The 26480-nt window shown below is 35.5% G+C and overlaps 1 protein-coding gene across 5 annotated transcripts in view; it reads right to left on the bottom strand.

The window, feature by feature from the left end:
* The window catches only part of LOC134374703 (zinc finger protein 658B-like), a 67630-nt gene that overhangs the window by 10476 nt on the left and 30674 nt on the right, over positions 1 to 26480 (bottom strand). For 4 of the 5 annotated variants that reach the window (XM_063092622.1, XM_063092624.1, XM_063092623.1 and 1 more), the window contains one exon: positions 6372 to 6429. In XM_063092622.1, the coding sequence (XP_062948692.1) occupies positions 6372 to 6429 (58 nt within the window). Of the gene's footprint in view, positions 1 to 6371; positions 6430 to 9821; positions 9915 to 26480 lie in introns of all 5 variants that reach the window. The other variant, XM_063092625.1, reaches the window with a different exon arrangement.

Here is a 26480-nt window from a genome sequence, read left to right as displayed (position 1 = left end):
CATGAATTCAAAGTAAATGGATAAAGAAAAATATACAACACTAACAACACTGACCAAAAGAAAGCAGAAGTAGCTATACTTACTTCAGATTCAGTAGACTTCAAAGCAAGAAGTTATCAGGGATAAAAAATGGCATTACATCAGGCTGTTGGAGTTAATTCTTCAAGAAGGCATCAGCTTTTAACATGTATGTGCCTAACAATAGACTGTCAAGCTATGTGAGACAAAAAAGAATAGAACTACAAAAAAAGAAAATAAAATCTGCCAACACATTTAAAAAAACTTCAACATCCTCTATCAAAAATAGATCAATCCAGAAGAAAATCAGTAAAGGCAGTTAAACTTAACAAGATCTCAATCTAATTGATATTTATTGACTACTTTATTGAAAAACAACAAATAGATATTATTCTCAAACTTACATATGACAATTACCAAGACAGAACACATTCTGGGCCATAAAACATACTTTAACAGATTTAAAATAATGGAAATTATACAATGTGTGCTCTGAGACTACAGTGAAATTAACCTGGAAATCAATAACAGAATGGTAACTGGAAGATCCCCAAATAGAGTGGCATTAAACAAAATGCTCTAAACAATACATAGGTCACTGAAAAAAGTTTAAAATAAATTTTGAAGTATGTAACTAAATGAAAATGAAAACAAGGATCATCAGAATTTATGAAATGCATGAAAAGCAGAGCTTTAAAGGAAATTTGTGGCATTGAATGCCTATATTAGGAGACAAGAAACATCTAAAATCAATCATCTTAGTTTATACCTTGGGAAACTAGAAATGGAACAGCAAACCAAACTCAAAGGAAGCAGAAGAAAAAAAAAAAAAAGAATTGGAGCAGAAATCAATAAATTAAAATAGAAAATCAATAGAGAAAATTAAAAACAAAAAATGGCTGTTTTTGTGAGATCAATAAAATTGATAAGCCTATAGACAGACTAAGAAAAAGAAATGCAAGACAAAAATTACTAATGTCAGAAATGAAAGTGAGGACCTCACTACAGATTCTGTGGACATTTAAAAAGGTCATAAAGAAATACTATGAACAACTCTGTGTGCACACATTTGATAACCTAGATGAAATGGACCAAGTTCTGTAACAAAACAATTTGCCAAAACTCCCACAAGAAGAAATATACTGTCTGAATAGGCCTATATCTATTGTGAGAATTAAGAAAATAATAACATTCAACACAGAGAGCACACAGCCCGGAGGTGTTCGCTGGTGAATCCAACCAAATATTTAAGGAAGAAATCATATCAATTACTTATGATCTATTTCAGAGGATAAAATAGATGGAATACTACCAAATCATTCTATGAGAACAGCATTACCTCAATATCAAAACTTAAAAAGACATTACAAGAACAGAAAACTATAAACCATTCTCTGTCAGGAGCATACATGCAAAACACCTAAAAAATACATGAGCAAACCTAATTCAACAATATGTATAAAGAATTATGAAACATGACAAAGTGAGTCTGAGTTTTATTCCAGGCACAGAAAGCTAGTTCAGCATTTAAATATCAGCTAATGTAATCTATCACATTAACAGAGTAAAATAAAAATAACATGATTACAGCAATAAATGCAGAAAAAGCATTTGACAAAATAGTACACCCATTCATGATAAATACTCTCAGTAAACTAAAAATAGAGGGGGACTTCCTCAACTTGATAAAGACTATCTACAAAAAATTACAGCTAATGTCATAATTAATTGTGAAAAACTCAAAGCTTTCCTACAAAATCAGGAACAAGGCAAGAATGTACTCTTTCACCCCTCCTCTCAATATTGTACTGAAAATATTAGCTAATGCAATAACATAACATGAAATATAAGGCATATAGATGAGAAATAAATAAAATTGTCTTTGTTCACAGATGATATGATAGTCTATGTAGAAAATTCAATGACAGACAAAAAAACTAAAACTAATAAGTGATTATGTCAACATTGAAGGATACAAAGTTAATATGCAAAATTCAATCACCTTTCTATGTTCCAGCAACAGCCAAGTGGAATTTGAAATGAAAAACCTAACACTATTTACATGAGCACCCCCAAAATTATACACTTGAAGTCATATATCTCATAAGGAATTAACACTCAGAATGCATACATACACTCCTACAACTCAACAACCAAAAAACAAATAATCTGAAAAATGGGCAAACGACTTGAACAGAAATTGTTCCAAAGATGATATACAAATGACTAACAAGCATATGAAAAGATGCTTAACATCACTAATCATTAGAGAAATGCAAATCAAAACCATATGAGATATCACTTTGCACCCAATAGAAAATAACAAGTGTTGACAAAATTGGAACCCTTATAAACTGTTGGTGGAAATGTAAAATGGTGAACTCACTATAAAATATAGTAGAGTGGCTTTTTAAAAAATTAAAAATAGTATTACCATGTAATCCAGCAATCTGACTATGTATATATCCAACATAATTGATGGCAGTATCTCAAAAAGATATTTGTACACCTGTATTCATAGCAACATTATTCACTTAGCCAGGAGGTGGAACCAACCCAAATGTCCATAGACAATGTAATGGATAAAAAAAAATGTGGTGTTTACGTGCAAAGGAATAGTAGTGAGCCTTAAAAACAAAGGCAATCATGCAGAGTGAAAAAAGCCATTCAAAAATGACAAATATTGTATGTCCCCACTGAAAAGAAGTCAAATTTTTACAAACACAAAGTAGAATGGTGGTCGTCAGGGGTTGGAAGGAGGTAACTGAAAGTTGTCATTTAATGGGTATAGAGTTTGAGTTTTCCAAGATAAAAAAAGAGAGTTCTGCATATCTGCTGCACAACAGATCTAACACTAGGGTTAAGAAATGGTTGAGATGATAAATTTACATTACGTGTTTCTTACCAAAATTAAAAATAATTTAAATAATTATTTTATAGTCAATAGACGATCAAATTGAAACATTTAAAAAACCTTTGAGTAACCAAAAAGATGTTAGAAAAGCAAATGGACCAAAAGGCAATTGACACAAAGAGAAAATAAGTAGCAAAATGGCAGACTTAAATCCAACCTTATAAATAACGTATTAATGATTATATATTAATAATGATAAATAGAATTGGGGTGAATATTCTATTTTAGACAGAGTAAGAACCAACTGTATGTAATCCATAGAGACGTACTTTAAATACAAAGATGCAATCAGAATTAAAGTTAAAAAAGAGAAAAATGGAAAAAGATATACTACACACACAGTAAGTATAAAATCTTAAGTGGAGGTATTAATACTAGCAAAAAGAGACTTAGGGCAATATATACTACCAGAAATAAAGAGAGCACTTTCATAATAATAAAAGGATCATACGTGAAGATGATGTAACAATTATAAACAAGCCTCAAAGTACAATCATGTGTTGCTGAATGACTGGGATGTATTTTGATAAATATGTCACTAGATGACTTCATTCTTGTATGAACATAACAGACTTACACAAACCCAGACAGTACAGCCTACTGTGCACCTAGGCTATATGCTATAGATTATTGGTCTGATCACCATAATATATGTGGTCCGTTGTTGACCAAAATGTGCTTACGAGGCACATGACTGTAACTGAAACAAAAAACAACAAAACTAATATGAGAAACTGAAAAATCCACAATCATACTGGAGAGTTAATAATCCCCTCTCAGTAACTGATGGAACAATCACATAAAAATCAAAAAGAATACATATGACAAAATTTTACCTATGTGATAATGTGAAAATGTATATACATTTGATCTTTGTCCTCATCTCCTGGCATACAACTCATAAAATCATCAGAATCTCCAAACTGATAAGAATGTATTTTTCTATGCTAATGAGTTGCCTGATGGCTGGCTGCAACGACAGGATGAAGGATGGCTGTCAGAGAAACTTTGTAATTAGGGAGTTGGGATTTTCACCCCACCCCCAACCTCTGGGGAGGGTACAGGTCCTGAATATCAAGTTGAGCACCATTGGCCAATGATTTAATCAACAATGCCTACATAGTGAGGCCTCCACAAAAACCAAAAGTCACAGGTTTAGGGGTGCTTCTGGACAGCTGAACTAATCCATATGCCCACGTTTTGTGCCAGGAAGATGGCATATGCCAACCCCAAGGGAATGAAAGCTCCTGCATCCCAGACCTTCCAGGCCTTGCCCTATGTGAGTGTATTCATTTGACTGTTTGTGTTTTTCAAACTTTCCTTCATAATAAACTGGCAAACAGAAGTACATTTCACTGAGTCTTTAAGCTGTTCTAGCAAGTTTATCTAGACTAAATAGAAAGAAGAATGTTGTGGGAATCCTGGTTGGTCAGAAGTCCTAGGGACCTGAACGTGTGACTGGCATCTGAAGTCTCCAGCAGCACCTACTGCCAGCCACCAGTGAGCCTTCTTAGACACCAGCCCAGTTGTGCTTTCACTGTTGGCATGAATCAAACCCAGTGGTTTGTAAGAAAATATATGTCTAAAGATATTTTCAGCACTCTAAGGACCTAGGATGTGACACAAACAGTGCCTGGTAAACAACAGAGCTTCTAAAGGCTTTGTTCCATAGCAGCCTTGGAGAAAGGGGAAGCCAGAACAAATGGCCTGTCTCAGAGAGTGTGTGGTTAGTTTGGTCTAATAAACTGGAGTACACAGGAAGTCCATGCTTTTTAAAGCAGTGATTACACTAAATCATTCCTCTGATCAAAAGACCAGAGTTACATTTTTTAAAAAAATGAGGCCATGGAATCCCCAACTTAACATAAGAACAAAACAGACAAATGAAATTGGTCAAGAGCAAAGGCAGACAATTAAGAAAAATGGATATTGACAGAACAGCAAGAGCCCAGATGGCAAAGTAAAAAGGCATGAAAGATCTATCCAAGGGATCAAGTCTGATCCCTAATGAAATAACTAGAGCAGGTGGCCAATGAGAATAACTGACTGCTTAGACAGGTGTCTGCAGGGTGCTTCCCCTTCCCACCAACCCCGTCTGAAAGGATGTGCCCACATGTTCATGCCAATCTCCTCACTGTTAGCTGGGTGTATGTGGAGGGGCAGATGACAGTCACTAGGATCTCAATTAAGTTTTCAGGTAGTGGCATAATAAAAATATTTCTTGGCCTATTAAGAGGGACAAAGAATATTTTGCATGTAGTAGGAATTTATGGAAAACTACAGTTTATTGAAGATTGCTGAAAATTCTTACTTTTCCTCTTAATGATAGGTGAAATCTAATTGTCCTCCTTTGAATTTTGGCTGCTCTTGGTGACATGCTTGAGATGCTCTGCGGCTTCTAAGGGGAGATTTATAACTTTGAATAATGTGCTGCACATTTGCATGTACAGATGAACTGAGAGAAACATCCCTCTTAGAAGAAATCTAGAAATCTCCCCACTAGAAGGCACTGTCTCTGGAAGAGTTATTTAAGGACCTGTGGTTAACTCAAACCTATAGACAATCCAGGTTTTATGTATGAATAAAGTAATGCCTTCCACAAGCTGCCTGGAAGCACACTATATAAGAAACTCCAGAATGACCTCATTAAGAAGTTGTGCTTTAGCATTAGGTAACAGTTTTCACTGCAGAAAACTAAACGTGTTTACTTCCAGATCGGTAGTGAAAAACTTTACACTACATCACCTATGTGATCAATGAAGATGGTTTGTCGGACATTGGTGTCAGGATGTCTTTTTTTATTTTTTTTGACCAGTAAGGGGATTGCAACCCTTGGCATGATATGGTCTGCACCACGCTCAGACAGTGAGTGCACTGGCCCATCCCTATATAGGATCCAAACCTGTGGCCTAGGCGCTACAGTGCCGCACTCTCCCAAGTGAGCCATGGGGCTGGCCCAGGATGTCTTGATGTCCCATGAAAAACTAGCATACTCTCCTCTCAAATTCCATTCCAATCATGGAACAAATGAAGTTGCCGTTTTTATTTTTTCTTTTTGTGACCGGTAAGGGGATCGCAACCCTTGGCTTGATGTCGTCCGCACTCCGCGTTCAGCCAGTGAGCGCACCGGCCACCCTATATAGGACCCGAACCCGCGGCGGGAGTGCTGCTGCGCTCCCAGCGCCGCACTCTCCCGAGTGAGCCAAGGGGTTGGCCCTGAAGTTACCTTTTTGCCATGACATCAGAAACACCAGGGATAAACTCACACTTAAATTAGAAGACTCTAAGTTCTTATAACCTGCTATGTCTACAGGCCAACTTTATCTTCTTTATGCACATTTCCTTTAAGCCGAGTTTTACTTATTTAAACTTTTTCATTTTAACTCATGGAGACCATAAAACTCATAAAATACAATATAAAACAGAATAAACAACTCACGTAAGATTTATTCATTTTTTGTTGCTCTTGGAAATGCACAGAGTACTCTGGCACACAGCTGAAAAAGAAAGAAAAATGGAATGAATTAACGAGAGAACTACCTGGTGCTGAGAGAAAACCCTCAATTGCACCCTTGTCCCGGGACTGTACCAGCGATAGCTGTCACTCAAAGCAACAGAGAAAATAAATAAATAATAAAATAAATATCTCTAGTATATTAAAAAAAAAAAAAAAACCATGGGAGATCAGTGTGGCTTAGTCCTAGATTCTTATAACCAAATCTCTGCACGTTAGCTAAAAAGGAAGGGAAAAAAAATAACCAGTCCACTTTTTCTTTCTTCTTTCTTCAGCCTTTTTCTTTCTATACAATCAACCTCCTTTGCTCAGCTCACTGTAAAACTTATCCTATTTTATGGAATGACATGTTGCATGACTGCAGAATCATAATGAAGTCAACTGAGATCTTTAAATTTGTTGTAATTTTGTTCTTTGAGAACCATTCTTTAATAAGTAACATTTCCTAGGCCCTTACCTATTCTTCTCAGTCAAACTCATCTCTTTTATGAAAGTTGGTCCAAAGCTCCCAATACTACCCAGTCTCAGACAGCTGTTGAATGAGAACATCTTAATCAGTCAATCAACTAGTGTGCACCCTAGGGACTAGGATGAATAATTGCATGTGCTGTGCAATGCTAGGACCGTGACCTTTCTGGAACTCTTCTGCCTCTGTTCTAAATTGCTACTGACAGGATTCAAACCATAGGGGTGTTTTTTCAGGGTGGATTCCTATTCATAGGGCACCCTCCTTCAAACTTTGTAAGACCTGCTTTATTCCAAAAAAAAAAACAAAACTACAGACCATCACTCAGTATCCCAATCTCCTCCCTAGAAGGCACTGCCTCTGGAAACTAGGTCATACAGAAACTTCTGTAAACTCAGAGCAGAAGTGCTAGGCAGGTTACACAGTGCAGGAGGGGAGCAGAAACTTCAGTAGCTGAAGAGACAGCAAGACAAACCACAAATACAACTGCCATATAGGAACACTCAGTGTGCACACACTTCACAATTATTTTTCTTGGAATTTGGGGACACTTCACTCATACTGTTAATCTGCTCAAATTATAGATGGGTAAACTAAATGTCAGATAGGCTAGTACCAAGCTCCGGTATGGAAGGGCTAGAATGTGGACTCACCGCACAACTCGCAGGCTCAGGCTGTCTGCACACACCTCCGCAACCCAGTCACAGAGCTTCTGGAAGTGCACACCCAGCCTTCTGGCAGTGGACCATCTTCTGACAAAGCAGTTACTGAAAGCACAGCCCAGGTTGCCGATTCCCTGGCTGGCCCATGTCTACACTCTTACTGAAGGTCAGGCTCACTTCAGACCCACCTGCGTTTTGGCAGCACCAAGTGCTGGGACACTCATCCTGCTCCCCAGGGTACCCTGAGGCCCATGGGGCTCCTCTTTCACCCTTGCCCCTCCCTTGAGGGTCACAGAACTTAATACCAGAATCTGAAAAGGAGCATGGGGACAGCCGCAGTGTCCAGAAATTCCAGGTGAAAGATGGCGGGACTGGGTGGGGACACGCATGCACGGAAGAAACCTGGAATAACGTTCCCGTAGTCCTGTGCTGATGACATCTTTGGAGGGTTAAACTACATTTCCCATAAGACTCTGTATTACTTCCATTAGATACCAATGGAGGAAATTCTTTTCCAGCAGGGAGTCCTGTTACCAGGAGACCATGGACCTGATGGATCAGGACTGGTCTCTATCTACGTGGCAGCGATGTGGGCTCCTGATTCTTTATTAAATTTTGGTTTGACAACCTAGGACATTGGGGGAATAATGGGGGAATTTAAATGTGGGCCAATTACATGATGATATTAATAATTATGTTTTGCTCTTATATTGCTGTAATAAAACCCACGTATAACTTTTTTCTTTTTACAGATGCATATTAAAGTTGAAAAAATATTTTATTTTACTTTAAATTTGTAAGCAAACAAGAAATGAATATGGTCGCTCTCTTCCAATCTATTAAAAGATGTTTGTTCTCATCCAATAAACTAATTTGTAAATCTTCAATTTTATTACAATTATATTACACAATTGGAAAAACTGCTGTTGTGTATATAGTGGAAGAAAATAGCAGGGTCACAGTGTAAATGGACTCCATAATCCTTGTGCCAATTTCCACTTGCAGTGTCTGATAGCTATTTGCCCAGAAACTCCCAGATTATGTTAATCCATCCATCTATCTATAAATCAAATCTTTAGTTATCTGTTTATTAGGTTGGGGTGCATGTGTGTGTGTGTGTGACAGCCCAAAAGTCTGCCTTTTCCTCTCTGGTTTCTGCCACAAACTAGACAAGGAATTCTGTAAAACGGTTTCTCAAAGTTTCTGCTAACACTGAAATTCCTCTTCAAAGAGGGAAATGCCTGATTCGAGTCATCTGGATTGAAGTGGGCTTGAGTGATAAAATGAAACCAAAATTACTCAGAGATTATTACCATGGGGATTATGACACTTGGTAAGAATGATGACAGTATCTAGTCTTTGGAATAATATAAGAATGGCATAATGAACATGTTATTATAAAGAGGAAAAAATAAAGTTACGTTTCAGAAATTATGGTGAAATACAGACATACGCAGGTTAACAAAACTGGCAGAATTTGTTGCTGACAGACCTCCCTTACAAGAAATGTATTTTTAAATATTTCTTTAGGCTGGAAGCAAGGGACCCTAGACAGTATTCAAATTCACACAAAAAAGCACAGGGCACTATTAAAGGTAAATATTAAACTATAAAAGACAGTATAAATGAACATTTTCCCATTTCTTCTAACGGATTTAGAAATCAATTGTATAAAATCATATATATATACAATGTAATGTTCTTCCTGTAATATATAAAAATACAATATAGTTGCCAATAAGAGTACAAAAAGGTAAATGGGAGCAAAGCAGTACTGGGTTGCCAAAATGACTCCAGATGATAATTCAAATCTGTAAGTCAAATAAAGATAATCATAAACTACAAATTGAAAAGTTAATAAAATTATTACATACTTATTACCCTTTCTTCTCCCAGTTTCTTCAATAGAAATAAAATTGTATAATATAATAATGTTACCAAACTAAACCTGGGTTTACTCACCCCAGTGCAACTAAACCAAGACATTAACACCAGGGTTTCAGAGAGGCAAATTTGGCTTTAATTACAAGGCCAAGTAATAAAAGTTGGATGGGTAATGCTGAGAAAAATTCTGAACTCCCAAAAGTCTTGCAAGCAAAGAATCTTAAAGGAAAATGTTGGGGGTTAAGATAGGGGCTGTTCAGGTAGCCAGTGAACATTTCTGATTTGCTGAGTCTCTGAGGGCAAAGAAACAATATCCAGGGAAAAAAAAAAAAAAGCAAATTTTGGTCTCTGCTTATCACTCACCTGGTTCCTACCAATCTGGGTTCCTGACATTCCACCGCCGACTAGCACATACCTAGGGCTGGGAAAATTCTGGGTTCTGTTCCCATAAAGACACTGTAAAGATATGTGTCAAGATAATGTCTTTTATCCCAGGAAATTTCTGACTCTGTTATATATGGGTAATGTTTCTATATATTACTGGAATTAAGGTAGTATAAATCTGTAGCTGATTCTAATAAGTTAAGATGTACATGGTAAGCTCAAACCAACTCATGGAGGCAATACGTTAAAAAAAATGGTGTAAAAATAATTAAAGAGATCTAAATCTTTCCACAGAGAAAAGATGAAACTAAATGTCTTAACTGGGAGGTTGCACCACATGTAATAAGGAATTAACGTTAATTCTAAACAAACAATTTTTTTTTCTTAGTTTTGGAACATTTTATTTACACTGACAGGAAACAAAAAAAAAAGGAAATAAATTTAATTTCACTCCTTTTCTCTCTCACTGTTTCATAGTGTATTCCCTGGAAGGTAAATTTAGACTTATTTTATTATGTTTTTAATTTTTATTGATTGTACATATTCATGGGGCACAGAGCTGACCATCAGTACCTATGCCCAAGATTTGGTGATCAGATCAATACTATCAGCATATCCACCACCTCAAATTGCAATTATTCCCTGCATCCCCAAAACTCTGATCAACCTCTTATCCCTCCCCCCACCCTTTAGCAATCTTAGACCTGTTCTCTCCCTCTACAAATCCAACACACCACTGTGGTATTTCTTTCCTTCCTTCTTTCTCTCTTAGTTCCCATCTATGAGTGATGACTTGTGGTATTTTTCTCTCTGTGCCTGGCTTATTTCTGTTAACATAATTTTCTCCAAGATCCTACATGTTACTGTGAATGGCAGAATTTCATTCTTTTTATGGCTGAGTAGTATTCCATTGTGTCTATGTGCCACATTTTCCTTACCCAGTCATCCACCACTGGACATTTAGGTTGGTTCCATATCTTGGCTAGTGTACATAGAGCTGTGATGAATATGTGAGTGCAGGTATCCCTTCAACATGGTGATTTCGATTACTTTGGGTATATATCCAGAAACGGCATTGCTGGAACCTATGGCAGATCTATCTCTAGTCGTTTGAAAAACCTCTGTACTGTTTTCCATAGTGGCTACACTAATATACAATCCCACCAACAGTGTAGAAGAGTTCCCCTTTATCTGCATCCTAGCCAGCATTTGTCACTCAGTCTTTTTTATTATAGCCCCTCCAACTGGCATGAGATGAAACATGAAAGTGGTTTTGACTTCCATTTCCCTGATGATTAATGATGTTGAGCATTTCTTCAAGTACCTGTTGACCACTTGTATGTCTTCCTCTGCAAAATGTCTATTCAGCTTTTTTGCCCATTTTTTAATTGGAACACGTGTGTGTGTGTGTGTGTGTGTGTGTGTGTTTGTGTGTTTACTATGTCTGTAGCTGTCTGAGCTCCTTGTACATTCTGGATGTTAATTTCCTGTCAGACATACAGTTTGCAAATATTTTTTCCCATTCTGTAGGTTGCCTTTTCACTCTGTTGATTGTTTCCTTTCTTGTACAGAAGTTTTTAGTTTGATATAATACCACTTATTATATTCTTTTGTTGTTTGTGCTTTTGGCCTCTTATTCAGAAAATCTTTGCCCCCATCCTGCTTCCTGAAGTGTTTCTCCCATGCTTTATTCTAAGAAATTTATAGTTTCAGACCTTATACTTATTTCTTTAATCCATTTTGAGCTGATTTTGGTATATGGCAAGGGTGTAAGTCTAGTATCATTCTTCTGCATATGGATGCCCAATTTTCCCAGCACAATTTTTTGTAGATGCAGTTTTTTCCCCAACGTATATTCTTGTTACCTTTGTCAAAGATCACTTGGTTGTAAGTATGTGGTTTGATTACTGGGTTCTCTATTCTGTTCCATTGGTCTGAGTGTTTATTTTTGTGCAAGTACTATGCTGTTTTGGTTACTGTAGCTTCCTAGTATAATTTGAAGTCAAGTAATGTTATGCCTTCAGCGTTGTTTTTTTTTTTTTACTCAGGATTGCTTTGGCTATTCAGCATGTTCTGTTGCTCCATATAAGTGTTAGGATTGCTTTTTCTATTTCTGTGAAGAATGTCATTGGTATATTGACAGTGATTGTTTTGAATCTGTAAATTATTTGGGGGAGTGTGGATATTTTCACAATGTTGATTCTTCCTGTTCAAGCGCATGGCATGTCTTTCCATATCTTTTTGTCTTCTTTAGCTTCATTCAGGAGTGATTTGTAGTTCTTGTTGTAGAGATCGTTCAGCTCCTTGGTTAAATTGACTCCTAGGTATTTTATTTTTCTGGTGATTATAAATGGGCTTACTTGCTTGAGATCTTTTTCTGCTAGTTCACTATTGGAGAATATAAATGATACTGATTTGGGAGCATAGATTTTTTATCCTGCAACATTACTGAAATTCTTTATCAACTCTAAGAGGTTTTGGATACAGTCTTTAGATTTTTCCATAAACAGGATCATGTCATCTATAAACATGAACAGTTTGACTTCATCCTTTCCAATCTGGATTCCCTTATATCTTTCTTTTGCCTGATTGTTCTGGCTAGTACTTCCAGTACTATCTTAAATAGGGGCGGTGATAGTGATAGTGGGCATTATTATCTTGTTCCCATTTCGAAAGAGCTGAAAGCTTTATCAGGATAGTGGTGGTGAGTTTGTCATATATGGCTTTTACGGTGTCAAGATACATTCCTTCTATGCCTGATTTGCTGAGAGCCTTTGTCATTAAGGGATGTTGAATATTGTTCAATGTTTTTTCTGCATCTATTGAGATAATCATATGTATTTTTGTCCTTGATTTAGTTGATGTGGTGTATCATATTTATTGACTTACATATACTTGACTCCCTGGGATGAATTCCACTTGATCATGGTGAATAAGTTTTTTGATGTGTTGCTGTATGCTGATTGCTAGTAATTTATTTAGGATTTGTGCCTCTATGTTCATCAGAGATATTGACCTGCAGTTTTCTTTTTTTTCTTTTTGGTTTTGGTGTTAAGGTGATGCTGGCCTCATGGAATGTATTTGGGTGAGTGGCCTCTGATTAAATTTTTTGGAATAGTTTGAAGACAACTGGCATTAATTCATCCTTAAAGTTTGGTAGTATTCAGCAGTAAAGCCACCCAGACCTGGGCTTTTCTTTTTTGGGAAACTGATTACTGCTTCAATCTTGTGCTTGTCATTCATCTGTTCAGGTTTTCTATTTCTTCTTGGTTCAGTTTGGAAGTTTGTTTGTGTCCAGAAGTTTATCCATTTCTTCTAGGCTGTCAAATTTGCTGGTTTATAGTTGTTTGTAACAGTGTCTAACTATTCTTTGCATTTCTGTGATACGAGTTGTAATGTCTCCTTTTCATTTCTGACTTTTGTTATATGGGTCTTCTCTCTTCTTCTTTTTTTCTCTTTAGTTGACCTACTAATAGTTTTTCTATTTTGTTTCATTGATATTTTGTGTCAATTTGGGGTTCTCTATATCATTTACTTCTTTGATCTTAACTATTTCTTCCCATCTATTAACTCTGGGATTGGATCATTCTTGTTTTTCTGGTTCTTCAAGGACTAGCATTATTTGAAATCTTTCTATTATTTTGATATGAACATTTATTGTGATAAACTTCTCTCTTAGTACTGTTCATGCAGTATCTAAAAGATGTTGATATAATGTATCTATTTTCCTATTTTCTAGAATTTTTTTGATTACCTGTTTAATTTCTTCTTGGGATCATAGGTCATTTAGGAGCCTGTTGTTTAATTTCCATGTATTTGGACAGTGTTATGAGATTCTCGTTATTAATTTCTAGTTTTAATCCATTGTGATCTGAAAAAATAGTTGAGACAGTTTTGATTTTTTAAAAATTGTTGAGACTTGATTTGTGACCTAATATGTGGTGTATCCTGGAGAATGTTCCATGTACTGATAAGAATGTATGTTCTGTGGCTGTTGGATGAAATGGTCTCTAGATCTCGGCCAGGTCCAATTGGTCTAAAATGTAGTTAAAATCCTGTGCTTATTTGTTGATTTGTTGCCTGGACGGTCTGTCCAATGCTGAGCAAGGATTGTTCAGTTCCCCACTATTATCATGTTTGGGTCTATCTCTTTCTTTAGGTCTGATAGTGTTTGCTTTATATATCTAGGGGCTCCAGTGTTGGGTGCATATATATTTATGATTGTCATTTCTTCTTGCTAGATAGATCCCTTTATCATTATATAGTGGCCTTCTTTGTCTCTTATTATGGTTTTTAAAACCTATTTTATGCAATACAAGAATAGCTACTCCTGCTCTTTTTTTTTGTTTGTTTCCAGATACATGCTATATCTCCTTTCATCCACTCATTATTAGTCTGTGTGCATCGCTGTAGGTGAAGTGAGTCGCTTGAAGACAACATATAGTTGGGTCTAGTTTTTAATCTAACCCATCAGACTGGGGAGCTTAACTCATTTACACAGAGGGTTATTTATGAGAGGTATTGTCTTACTCCTGGCATTTTCTCTTTTCATTCAGATATTCTCTCTAAAACATCCCCTTTTATTATTTGTCATCAATGTTTGTTGGTTTTCTGAGCTGGTAAGATTTAGTTTCTTTTTTATTACTCATTTGCATTTGTGTTTTACCAGTGGGCTTTGTTCTTTCTTGTATATCATAGTAGTGGTCATTATTTTTCAGATTCCAGATGCAGCATTCCATTGAGAATTTCTTGCAGGGCTGGTCAGATGGTGATAAAATCCTGCAGATTTTGTTTGTCTGGGAAATCCACTATTTATCCATCATTTCTGAGGGATAGCCTTGCTGGTTATAGTATTCTTGGCTGGCAGTTTTTTTTCTGTTAGTATTTTGAATATGTCATCCCACTTCCCATTTTCTTCTCATCTGTACAGTTTCAGTTGTGAAGTCTGCTGTTAGTCTGATGGGGCTTCCCTTATAAGTGATTTGATATTTTCCTCTTGCTGCTTTTAGGATTCTCTCTGTCTTTGAGTTTTGCCAGTCTAACTATAATGTGTCTTGTAGAGGATATTTTTGGAATGAATCTGTTTGGGGACCTTTGAGCTTCCTGAACCTGAAGTCTGTGTCTCCTTCTATATTTGGAAAGCTTTCCCCTATTATTTCATTGAATAGAGTATCAATGTCTTTACCTTCCTCCTCCCCTTCTGGAACACCCATGATTCAGATGTTTGTGCACTTATTGTTGTCTGCTAGCTCTCTTAGACTTTCTTTATTTTTTAAAAATTCCTTTTCCTTCTTTTTCTCTTTTGCCTTCCTTGGTTATTTAATAAAGATCATCTTCAGGATCAAAAATTCTTTCTTCTGCTTGCTCTAATCTCCTGCTTGAGCTTTAGCTTGCTTTTTATTTTTTATATATTTTTTATTGAATGAACCCTTCAGTTCCAGGAGTTCTGCTGCTTTGTTTTTAAAAGTATTAATCTATTTTTAAATTTCCTCCTTTATATTCTGGAGACTTTTTCTCATTTCATTGTGTTGACTGAGTATTCTCTTGTCTCTGTGAGTTTCTTTAAGATAGTTACTAGGGATTCCTTTTTAGTCATTTCAAGGGTTTCTTGTTCTGCATGGTCTAGTACTTGAGAATTACTTTATTTCTTTGGCAGTGTCGTATTTTCTTTTCTCTCATGTTTTTAGTAAATCTATGTTGATATCTGGTACATCAGTTCCTTTTTCTATAACTCTGGAGTGGACTTTGAGGAGGAAGACTTCCTTCACCTTTTCCGGGCTCCTCTAGTGACTCTCCTTGTCTCAATGCAGCTGAATATTTTGCAGGTCACCTGCACAGTAGTAGCGGCTGTTACTGTGGTGGCAACCCATCCTTGCAGTGATAGAAATTGTGATGGTGGTTCTTGTTGATGACTAGCACAGAAGTGATGTGGGGCCTACTAGATCATGGTGGGGCTGTTTCCTGCCTTCTGTGTGGGTAGAGTGGAGGGATTCTCAGGGTTTTTGCCTGCCTGATGCACTATGGTTGTAATGGTGCTGGCTTCTGCTTTCTGTGCAGGCAGGCTGGGGATTTTACCTGCCTTGGTATCCCTAAACACGGAGGCACTGGCTGTTGCCTTCTGTCCACAAACAATTTTTGTCACACACACAAAAAATGAGGTAACACTTCCTGATTCATCTTATGAGAATAGCATTACCTTGATATGAGAAGTAGACAAAAAATAACATGAAAAAATAATATAAATAAAAATTCCTGATAAGTGCAGATACAGAAATCCCCAATAAAACTAGCAAACTGAATTCACCAGCATACAAAAATTATTACACAACATTACCAAATGGGATTATTTTACACATGCAATTTTGACTCAACATCCAAAATCAATTAGTTCAATACAGAATATTAACAGGTTAAACAAAAAATGCAATGATTCTTTCAACAAACACAGAAAAACATTTTACAAATCTGATAACTATTTATTATAAAACTCCTGGCAATCTAGGAATAGAAAGAAACTTTCTATACCTGCTAAAGTGTACCTAGGAAAAAAATCTACAGCTAATGTTATACTTAATGGTGAAACCCTGGTGCTTTAGCTCAAACTCTGAGAAAAAAAGAATGCCTACTACTACCACTCCATTTAACATTGAATCAAAAATATTTGCCAGCAAAACCTACATAAGAATAACAAACAAAACTCTGAAAATTAAAAAAGTAGAACTGTCATTGATTACAAAGACATAAATTTGTTAATAAGAATATTTAAGAAATTTACTAAAACCCATTGAAACAAATGAATTTACCAAAGTCATAAGATACAAGATCAACATAAAAAAAATCCAATTACTCATTATGTACTAGCAATGAGTAACCTTATAATGAAACAGACAAACAAACAAAAAACAATTTCAACCATAATAGCATAAAAAAGAAAGAAATATTCAGGGAAGATTTAACAAAAAAGTGCATGCCTTTTACACTAAATAAGTAAATAAATAAATAATAAATAATGCTAAAACGTATCAAAGAAAATTCAAGTAAATACAAACACATCCAATGTTCAATGTTATAATGCTAAGATGAAAACAGTCCTCAAATTCATCTAAAAATTTAATGCAATCCTTTCAAACTCCCAATTGTATGTCTACAGAAATTAACAAGCTTATTCTAGAATTTATATGAAAATGAAAGAGAAACTAAAATCCCCCATCTTGAAAAGAAAACTTAAATGACTCAAACTTCCTAATAACAAATTTCACTAGACAGTTACACAAACAAAGAGAGTGATACTAACATAATTATGGATTCTTGACAACCAAAAAAAAAAAAAAAACAACAACAACAGAATGAAAAGTCCAATAAAAAACACTTTGATTTATGGTAAACTGATTTTGACAAAGTTTCCAAAGAATTTTAAAGAGAAAAGAACATTTTTTTTTTCCAACAATGGCGCTGGAAAAAATTACATATCCACCAGCAAATGTAGGAAGTAAAACCCCTAACTCAAATCATACAACAAAAAAATTCTGAAAATGGATCGTACACCTAAACATAACAGATAAAACTATAGGAGGCTTCCTGTCAAGATGGCAGATAGACAGTCCCCCAGCATCACTCTCTCCCACAAAGCAATATACAGCTATAAAAAAGCAACAACAGCCAAGCCAGAGCCACTAAAGCTCAGGGGAAGAGGAGAAACCTACAGAGTGCATGAACGCAGGAGAAGCCAACATGAGAGAAAGAAAAAACTGCTCCAGCTATTTAGTGCCACAGCCACTGTCAGAGACGACAATTGTGTTGTAAATATTAAAAGTCTGGTGGGCTCCTGGAGGAAGAAATAGCATATAATATGTATGAGCTGATAGACCCCCCCCTCTTTCTTATACAGGGCCATATATAGAAGACAAATATTGGTATGGTAAGATTAAATATGAGTAAAAAATTTTTTTTGTTTATGGAAAAATCAGTTAGGTTTGGGCTTGTAAGTTGTTCAAAATTTTTTAAACAAAGAATCGTTTTACACAAATAGTTAAATCATGTTATAAAAGGATGTGCTTTTTAAAATATTTGTTGCCTTTAGTTGATTAAGATAAAAAATTAAAATCAAAATAGGTGATGGATATGTAAATCATATGTTGTAAGGGTTAAATGTTTTACTTAAGAACCGCATGTGCTGCCAACCGTGAGGTTTCTGGTCACTGGCCACAGACCTCAGTTTGTAACTCTTGCTTGCTGGTTTCACTTTGAAGAATGATATGGACTTTTCTGGGAGATTATGATCTGTGACTGACTGAAGACAACCGATTGAGGTAACTCACTACTTTTGTCACTTTTTAAAGAATGATATGTACTTTCCTAAAGATAATGATTTATAAATAATGACATGTAGTTCCTTAAAAAGTTATGATTCAGCATAATCAAAAAGGAGTGACTTAAATATTGTATTGATCTATTTTATGTTCATAGTTTAATATTAACTTGATGAAAAATGTTTGCTTTACGTAATCAGAGGATAGACATGGTATAAATAAAGGAGAATGGCTTTTGTTCATCGTCCACTGATGCACTAGACATCATTGGGCCATCTTTTTTTTTTTCTTTTCGCCAACTCCACACATCCTTCTCAGGCTCCAAGAACCAGCTGGAGCTGGACTCCGGCATACCCGTACCCCACCACCTTTGTGCTGCCCACCCAGTCCTCCCTGGCAAGCAGCAGTGTGGTCATCATGCAAGAGCTCACCCTCAAGAGCATATCATTTCCAAGAAGGGATACAAGAAGCCACCACCAAGAGTCAGAAGAAGAAAGGCAGGAGGCACAGGAATCCCCACTGAAAGAGCTGCTCCACCTAACTGTAGGAGGTGCTGAAGCAGATGCACCCCAAACCAGCATCTCCTACAAGGCCATGGGCATGATGATCTGTGTCAACAACATCTTGGGCACATTGCTTGGGTGACTCCCAACCTGGTACCCAACAACACGTGCTGGACCATCATGTCCAGTGTGCTGCAGATGGCTGTGCCCCTGGTGTTGCAGGAGAGATGGCCAAACACCTAAGCCTAAGGACATCAAGGCCATCACCACCAAGTGAGGCTCCCCTCCCTGCCTCAAATTAATTCAGAACAACATAGTTAATACATTTTAAATTTTAGGTTTGTAGTCACTTCATTATATTTACAATATTTTAGAACTGATTGGAATTATATCATAAAACATAGGATATTATCAGTATTTTATATTAATTAAGTGTAAGAAGATGACTGTGAAGACCTTTTTCTTCTTTTATGCCACAGTAGTGGCCATTAGAGAAATTTTTTTCTGGCTACTACATACGTATCTGAAAAGTCATTTCATGTCATTTCATCAAGTATTTGGAGAGTTAATAAGCACCATACTTAAATGGCTGCTTTTAAAATTCAGCATAATTTCATATACCTTCTTAAAATAAATTTAGGTCTATTTTATGTTTTCCAAATAAGCAAAAACTTAGGAAGTTTTCTATATATTAGTTTGGTCGATAGTTTAGTGATGAAAAATAATAATTCGCCAAATTTAAAAGAATGGCATTATCTTACAGTATTTAAAAAATCATTTAAATATTGTTTCCCTTCTGTTTATTCTGAAAGTTACAAATTGTTGCTTGCTAATTAAGACATATATTCACAAATATGACAAGCAAATTTAAATTTTATTTTTGAAATAAACAAGAACATTTTGAATTCAGTTTTTTTTAAATGTAAGACAGAATGGAATCAGAATAGTTTGAAAAGAGAACAAAAAATAGAGTTGTTTTCCATCTGTGAAGCAGGAGGACATCAAACTGAAATGAAATAACAGTAGAAAGCCATCTCTGAACATTAAAACATTTTATGTTTTCTAGAGAAATAATGATGTTAAAAGTTGAAAGTTTATGTACACGTTTAGAGAGGACTATATCAGAATGAAGGGAAATTGATTATTCCTAATCAGTGTTAAGTGGAAAACAGAATACATCCCTTCAAATTCTGATTTCCAAACTGGAGATATCTCTACATACCAACATTTCCAGATGTGATGTGACTCTCATCTTCTTATTACTACGATAAACAGTCATCATGGTGAAAAATAAAACATGCAAGTCTTTAGGAAAAAAAAGTGCTACTTTTTTTTTCTTGGTTGTGGTGGTTAGAAAAACACACAGGAAGCAGATTATTTAGTTGTTTTTAAATTTTGTAGCACAGAATTTTTGATCAAGCTCTTCCAGTGTTTCACTCTATGCTACTTTGGCAGTGACACTTTCTTTGCCTATGGCTTTCCCCAGGAGAGCTGAGAAGTAAATGCCTTGAAACTATCAATATCCTTGTCAGCAAGCACTGTGCATGTAGCTGCAGCATATGCTAAGTTCAAATGCTAAAGAATAGTATGCTACAAACAATTCAGTTATTCAGGGGTGCATGATGTTTATCGTATTTTTTTATTTGCCATTTTTATGATTTTTAAAGTTTTTTTCTTATGAAACAAATTTTGTTGGGAAAGGGGTATTCTTTTCCTGAAACTGCCACCCGTGTTTCTCAGGTTGCTGACTATTGCCACTAAATTACTCAACCCTCCCTCACCTTGTCATCTGCAATTCTCATAATCTTTTTATGCTGCTGATGTTCAGTTACAGGTTGTAAAAATGCTGCTCGTAGAATGTGGTATAATTCATGAGGAAAATTACACTTTGATTAATATAAAAATAAAATAAAACACAAATTACTCTATCATATAGGTTACATACTTAAATCTAAATCAAGAAGTGTGAAAAGATCACTGTACAAATGATAATATTAAATATAAAATAATGCAGACCTAAAATATATATTACTATAAAGATGTAGAAATAGATTTTACCAAATATCACTACTTCAAAAAACATTTGTCTTATGCAAAATAGCACTTGATTTCTTATAAACAGCTTCTTCTTTTCATTATAGTCTTGCTTTTTATTTTAGACATGTGATTTAAGCCCAAAAGCCTTAGAAATATTTTGTTCCTGGTCGATATAATGCTGTTATTTTCCTCATCATTATCGATGATTGTTCATACATGTAGGGATTTAAAATGTTGATAATTGCCTGAGGTAAAAACCAGTGTAATGAGGATGAACTTGTCCTGTATTATCTGTCTTCTGAGAGTGCTCAGGTCTTCATCCTCAGTTTTTAGTCCATAGTCATCACTTCTTAACAGTGAGAGCAAAGAAGTGCTTTTAAATTTTTAATATTTTAATGGATCAGAAAGGACCCAATTTTCCTTTGCACATTGACTAAACTTATAGATGACCTCAATGATTTTTTTTCCTATTTAATTTCTCCTCAGTTTTTAATATATTATTACAATTTCCAAGATTCTTCCTCGGTGGAGTTTTAAGATTCATCAAATAAAAATACAGGCCACACAGTTAAGTTTAAAATTTGGGTTAAAAAAAAATTCTTTTTGGCATATTAATGGCAACTATCAGTTTTTTGTTTTTTGCAGTACAGATAAATTTCCAAAAGTTATAATACAATAATAATATTTTATCTGTCAACCTTAATCCATGGGAACCGTAGTTGTTCCATATCTAGCCTCAGAACCCATGTCCTGAAGAGCCTTATTGGATGAAGACACCATTTGAAGATCAAGTAGACCAACTCTTTTTCAGTATGTGATAGCCATTTAAAGAACAAGGGGCATGAATTAGTCGGGAGTAGATGGTTATCTCTTGGGATTAGAAATGAAAATTTTTAAACTTTATTATTTAATTATTTTAAATGATTTTTAATTTTAATTTTTATTTATTTATTTATTTAAAGATGACCGGTAAGGTGATCTTAACCATTGGCTTGCTGTTGTCAGCACCACACTCAGACACTGAGCGAACCAGCCATCCCTATAGAGGATCCGAACCCATGGCCTTGGTGTTATCAGCACTGCACTCTCCTGAGCGAGCCACGGCCTGACCCAAATTATTTTTTATTTTAAATACAAAATTATTTTCTCAACATACAAACAAGAAACATCACAAATTGAATGTAAAGTCAATTGATAAGAAACAAATGTAACAAAGATTAACTTCCTTAATGTATAAACAACTGTTAAAAATGAATTATAAATGGCTAACAAATACATTCTAAGATGTTCACATAAATGGAAATTAAAACAGAAAAATGATATTTTTCATTTCTCAAACTGAATAAATGTGATATTGTATAATACTGGTGCTGTGAAAGAAACAATGTCAAAATCTCATATAACTATAAATTGGTAAAACTTTGAAGAACAGAGAACAGATTGGATTGATAAACAGAAGTTTATAAAATGTTCATATACTTTCAACCAGTTATCCTACTTCTTGAAACCATAAGCAAAAAGTCAAAGAATATATATATACATATATTTGTGTGTGTATATTTATGTGTGTAAATGTGAGAGCTATATAAAGGTAAAAAATTGGTAATAAACTGAATGTCCAACAATAAGAGAATTGCTAAATAAATTACGGACCTCCATTAAATGTAACATTATGCAGTTATTAAAATCTAATTTTGAAGAGTATTTATGACAAATTTTCATGATATAATATTAAGTGAAAAGGTAGGATAAAAAACCACTAAAAATAACTAGGTATTTTTAACTCCAAATATAACAAACAAACAAACAAACAAACAAAAAATATATATATGTAGTTTAAAGGGAAATCTATTTAATCTAAGTGCATACATTAATAAAAGAGAAAGATCTCAAACCAACAATCACCTCTGCGCCTTAGGACACTAGAAAATGAACAGCAAACTAAGCCCAGACCTAGCAGATGAAGTAAGTAATAAAAATTAGAGCACAGATAAAAGAAATAGAAAACAGAAAAAAAGGAAGAGAAAATCAGTAAAACCAAAAGTTGGAACTTTGATGAGATCCACAAAATTTACAAACCTTTACCCAGACGGACTAAGAAAAAAAAGAGAAGACTCAAATAACTAAATCAGAAATGAAAGAGGGATCGTTACAACCAAATCTACAGAAATCAAAATGGTTATAAAAGAATACTACGAATAATTGTTGGTCAATACGTTAAATCATGTAGATGAAATGAATGAATTCCTAGAAACACAACACCTCCCAAGACTGAATTATTTTAAAAAACCCAGAAAATGTGAATAGATCTATAGCTGGTAAGATGAGTGATTATTGTTTTTGCTTTCCTGATGAAGGATTCCCCTGAAGATTCCTTGCAGGGATGGTCATGTGTGGTGAATTCCTGAAATTTTCGTTTGTCTGGAAAACACACTATTTCTCCCTAATTTCTGAAGGATAGCTTTGCTGGCTCTAGTGTTCTTGGCTCAGAGTTTTTTCTTTTAGTATTTTGAATATGTCATCCCATTTTTTTTCTGGCTCGTAGAATTTCTGTTGAGATGTATGCTGTTACCTGAAAGGAGCTCCCTTATAGGTGCCTTGATGCTTTTCTCTTGCTTCTTTTAAGATTCTTTTTGTCTTTTCTCTTTAAATGTATTTATTAATTTTTTTTTACATTCTAAGATGTTGTGGAGCAGTTGGGCGGGGAGAGGGAGAGGGGAAGGGCAAGGAAATAGGGTAGGAGGAATAAGAAGGAGGTGAGCCTTGGTTGAGGCCCATGGCACCGCCCTCATTCTGGCAGGGGAGCCCAGGGCACTTCCTGTCCTTCTAGGTTTTATAGATGTTTTTTGGTGGTGTTAGGCCTTTACTAGTTAATATCAGACTTTGTCTCTGACTTGTATTCCATTTTTCTTTCAGTTCTGTGTTGGATTATTCATTGTTCCCACCACTTAAACTCTGCACTGGAACTAATTTGTTGTCTTTTGCTTACTTCTAAAATGGGGGAACTTCCTGTGGGGACCAGCCCTTGAGCCCCGTAATTGAGGTAAATTGCTGCTTTGCTGCTGATTCCCTGGAGAAGGCTTTACGTGCAGATCAGGTTTTAATTGTTGACCTTGTATGTACTTCTGGGTCATGTGAGGTCTGGTACACCTGCATTGTGCTGAAACTCTGGTCTGAGCCTGAGTTTTTTCAGCAAACTTCACCCCCGCCCCCAGTTCTATATTCCTGACCAGTCTTCAATGAGTGCTTCTGTGCTGATTCAGGGGCAGATCAGCTGACCATGCTGTGCCCCAGTGTTCCCCCTGGTGGGCCCATCTCCCCTACTGCCCATACTCCAAAGACTTCCCATAGAGTGGGATGTTTGCCAGTCTCTTTTGATGACTCACTGGCCTCTGAATGGCTTTCTTCAGTTGTCTGTGGCCCCTCACTCCTGTGTGGGTCCACAGGAACCATTAGTGGTCTTGCTGGACTGTGGGCCACCAAGTCCCTCTTCTCCCCTGCAGCCTCCAAGCAACCTCATCCAAAGGGCACAGCTGTGGCTTTTGCAAGCTCTTACTCCATGTGCTCACCAGGGCAAGTCTTAAAATGTCTGGGGCTTGAAACATTCAGAGCAGTCCTTTCTCTCATCATGGCTTCTCCTGACTTCAGGAATTCTAAGTCTCTCTTCTTCCCCTGAGTTCTAGTGGCCCCAGCTTGGCTGTTGTTGCTTTTTAATAGTTATAAATTGGCTCATTTGTGGGAGAGAGTGACACTGGGGACTGTCTATTCTGCCATCTTGATCAGAAGTCCTAAACCAACACATCTTAATATTCCATGTAATAAAATTAATTCCTAAAATCTATGTAAATAACTTGCTTAGTTTTAGTAGATAATTATTCCAACTCACTTTATGCTGATGTCACCATATAACTGCTGAAATATTTTGATAAAAGATAATTTGAATAAATCTCTTTTGCTCTAACACTTGATGAATAATGGATAGAAGTATAATACAAAAATATTAAGTGTTTATGCAATCCATTAATGAATTGATATTTGCAAATAAGATTAGTTCTTATTAAATGTGTTCAAGTTTTTTAAAATGTTAAAATCTATTTTATTTAGAAAACTGGTGGTATAAACTGGGGGGAAAACATTCCTGCTGTGATGTGTACTCAGTCCCCTTCCTCCCACTGTCATGTGATTAATGCTGGCATATGGACACTTTCAGTTTTTACATGCCTATGGGCACCTTACAGATCTCAGAGCAGTGACTTTTTCATTACCTCCTTTGAATGATAATATTCTAAATCTGATGTTAGCATCAAATATCCCTGCCATACAATAATGATGATTAATGTTTATTACAAAAGTCTAGTAAAAGACCAGCAGGATTCTGAACAAACTGTGCTTTACTAAGCATGGAGAGTTGAATTAGACTGACATGAGTTATATTTATAATAAAATTACAAGCAAAGTAGTAATAATACATATTTCAGGGTGTATATAAACTACTATTAATTTGAACTTTTAAAATCACAGTCCTTTAGTCTTTTAATTAGCCAATGGTATTATAGCTGCCTTTTGAAACAAAGTTCTGAAAATCAGAACTTTTTACATACGTTTCAAACCCTGTAAAATATTCATATGGGAAAATAGAAAACAGCTATTTTGGGTATGGGAGTGTTGTGAAACAATGAAAATCATAAAACATATATATGTCAGAATGTAAATACTAGTTAGATAACGTTTCTCTTCTAATAACGTCAAGTAATAAATGTTTTCATGGTATCATACTTTTCTATCCTTTTTAAAAATGTTATTTATTATAAGCATATTATTATTACAAATCATGATTTTTCTTTATGCCCTTTACCCAACATATCCCTCCCCAAACCCCCACCCCCACCACACCTCCTCTAGTATTCTGAAAGTTCAAGGAATTGTTTAGGTCTTTTTTCTTTTTCTTTCTTAGCACACAATTATAAGTGAAAACGAGGTATTTCTCTTTCCTTGTCTGGCTTATTTCACTTAACAGAATTTTCTCCAGATTCATCCATGTTTTGTTTTGTTTTGTTTTTGTTTTTGACTGGTAAGGGAATCACAACCCTCGACTTGGTGTCGTCTGCACCATGCTCAGCCAGTGAGCGCACTCGGCCGGCCATCCCCATACAGGATCCGAACCTGCGGCCTCGGCGCTACCAGCACCACACTCACCGGAGTGAGCCACGGGGCTGGACCGTACAGTTAGCTTGTTCATCATTACAATATGTATATATATTCACATAAAAATTAAGCTATACTCTCAGCAGAGTCTCACACAAGGAAGTGCTTGTTAAAATGAAGAGTTTCTTAGATATAAAGTTATCTGCACCCAGTACATTAACACATAAAGATGAAATTAGAGTAGTATTCAAATTTGTAAATGTTTTACTTAATTTTAATTAAAAAAAAAATTGTGGTGTGGTAAAAAATATACGTGTAATAAGATTTTCCATTTTAACCATTTTCAAACATACAATTCTGTGGAGTAAATTACATTGACAATGCTGGGTAACCATCACTTCTATCCATTTCCAAAACTTTTGTAATCCAAAACATAAACTCTGCTCCCAGTAAGTATTAACTTCCCATTATTTTTCTTCCAAGTTACTGGTAGCTTATACTTCTGTCTTTAACTTGTTTAAATTTATTTTTTCTTAATTGACTGAGATAATTATGTAGATATGTGGAGTACAATGTGATATATGGGTACATTTGAACAGTGTGTAATGATCACATCTGGGTAATTAAGGTATCTATCACCTTAA

Source organism: Cynocephalus volans, chromosome 4, assembly GCF_027409185.1.
Source record: "Cynocephalus volans isolate mCynVol1 chromosome 4, mCynVol1.pri, whole genome shotgun sequence".
Taxonomy (NCBI): Eukaryota; Metazoa; Chordata; class Mammalia; order Dermoptera; family Cynocephalidae; genus Cynocephalus; species Cynocephalus volans.
The sequence above is the reverse complement of the archived record's forward strand: the minus strand, read 5'-3'. Positions and strand labels throughout refer to the sequence as shown.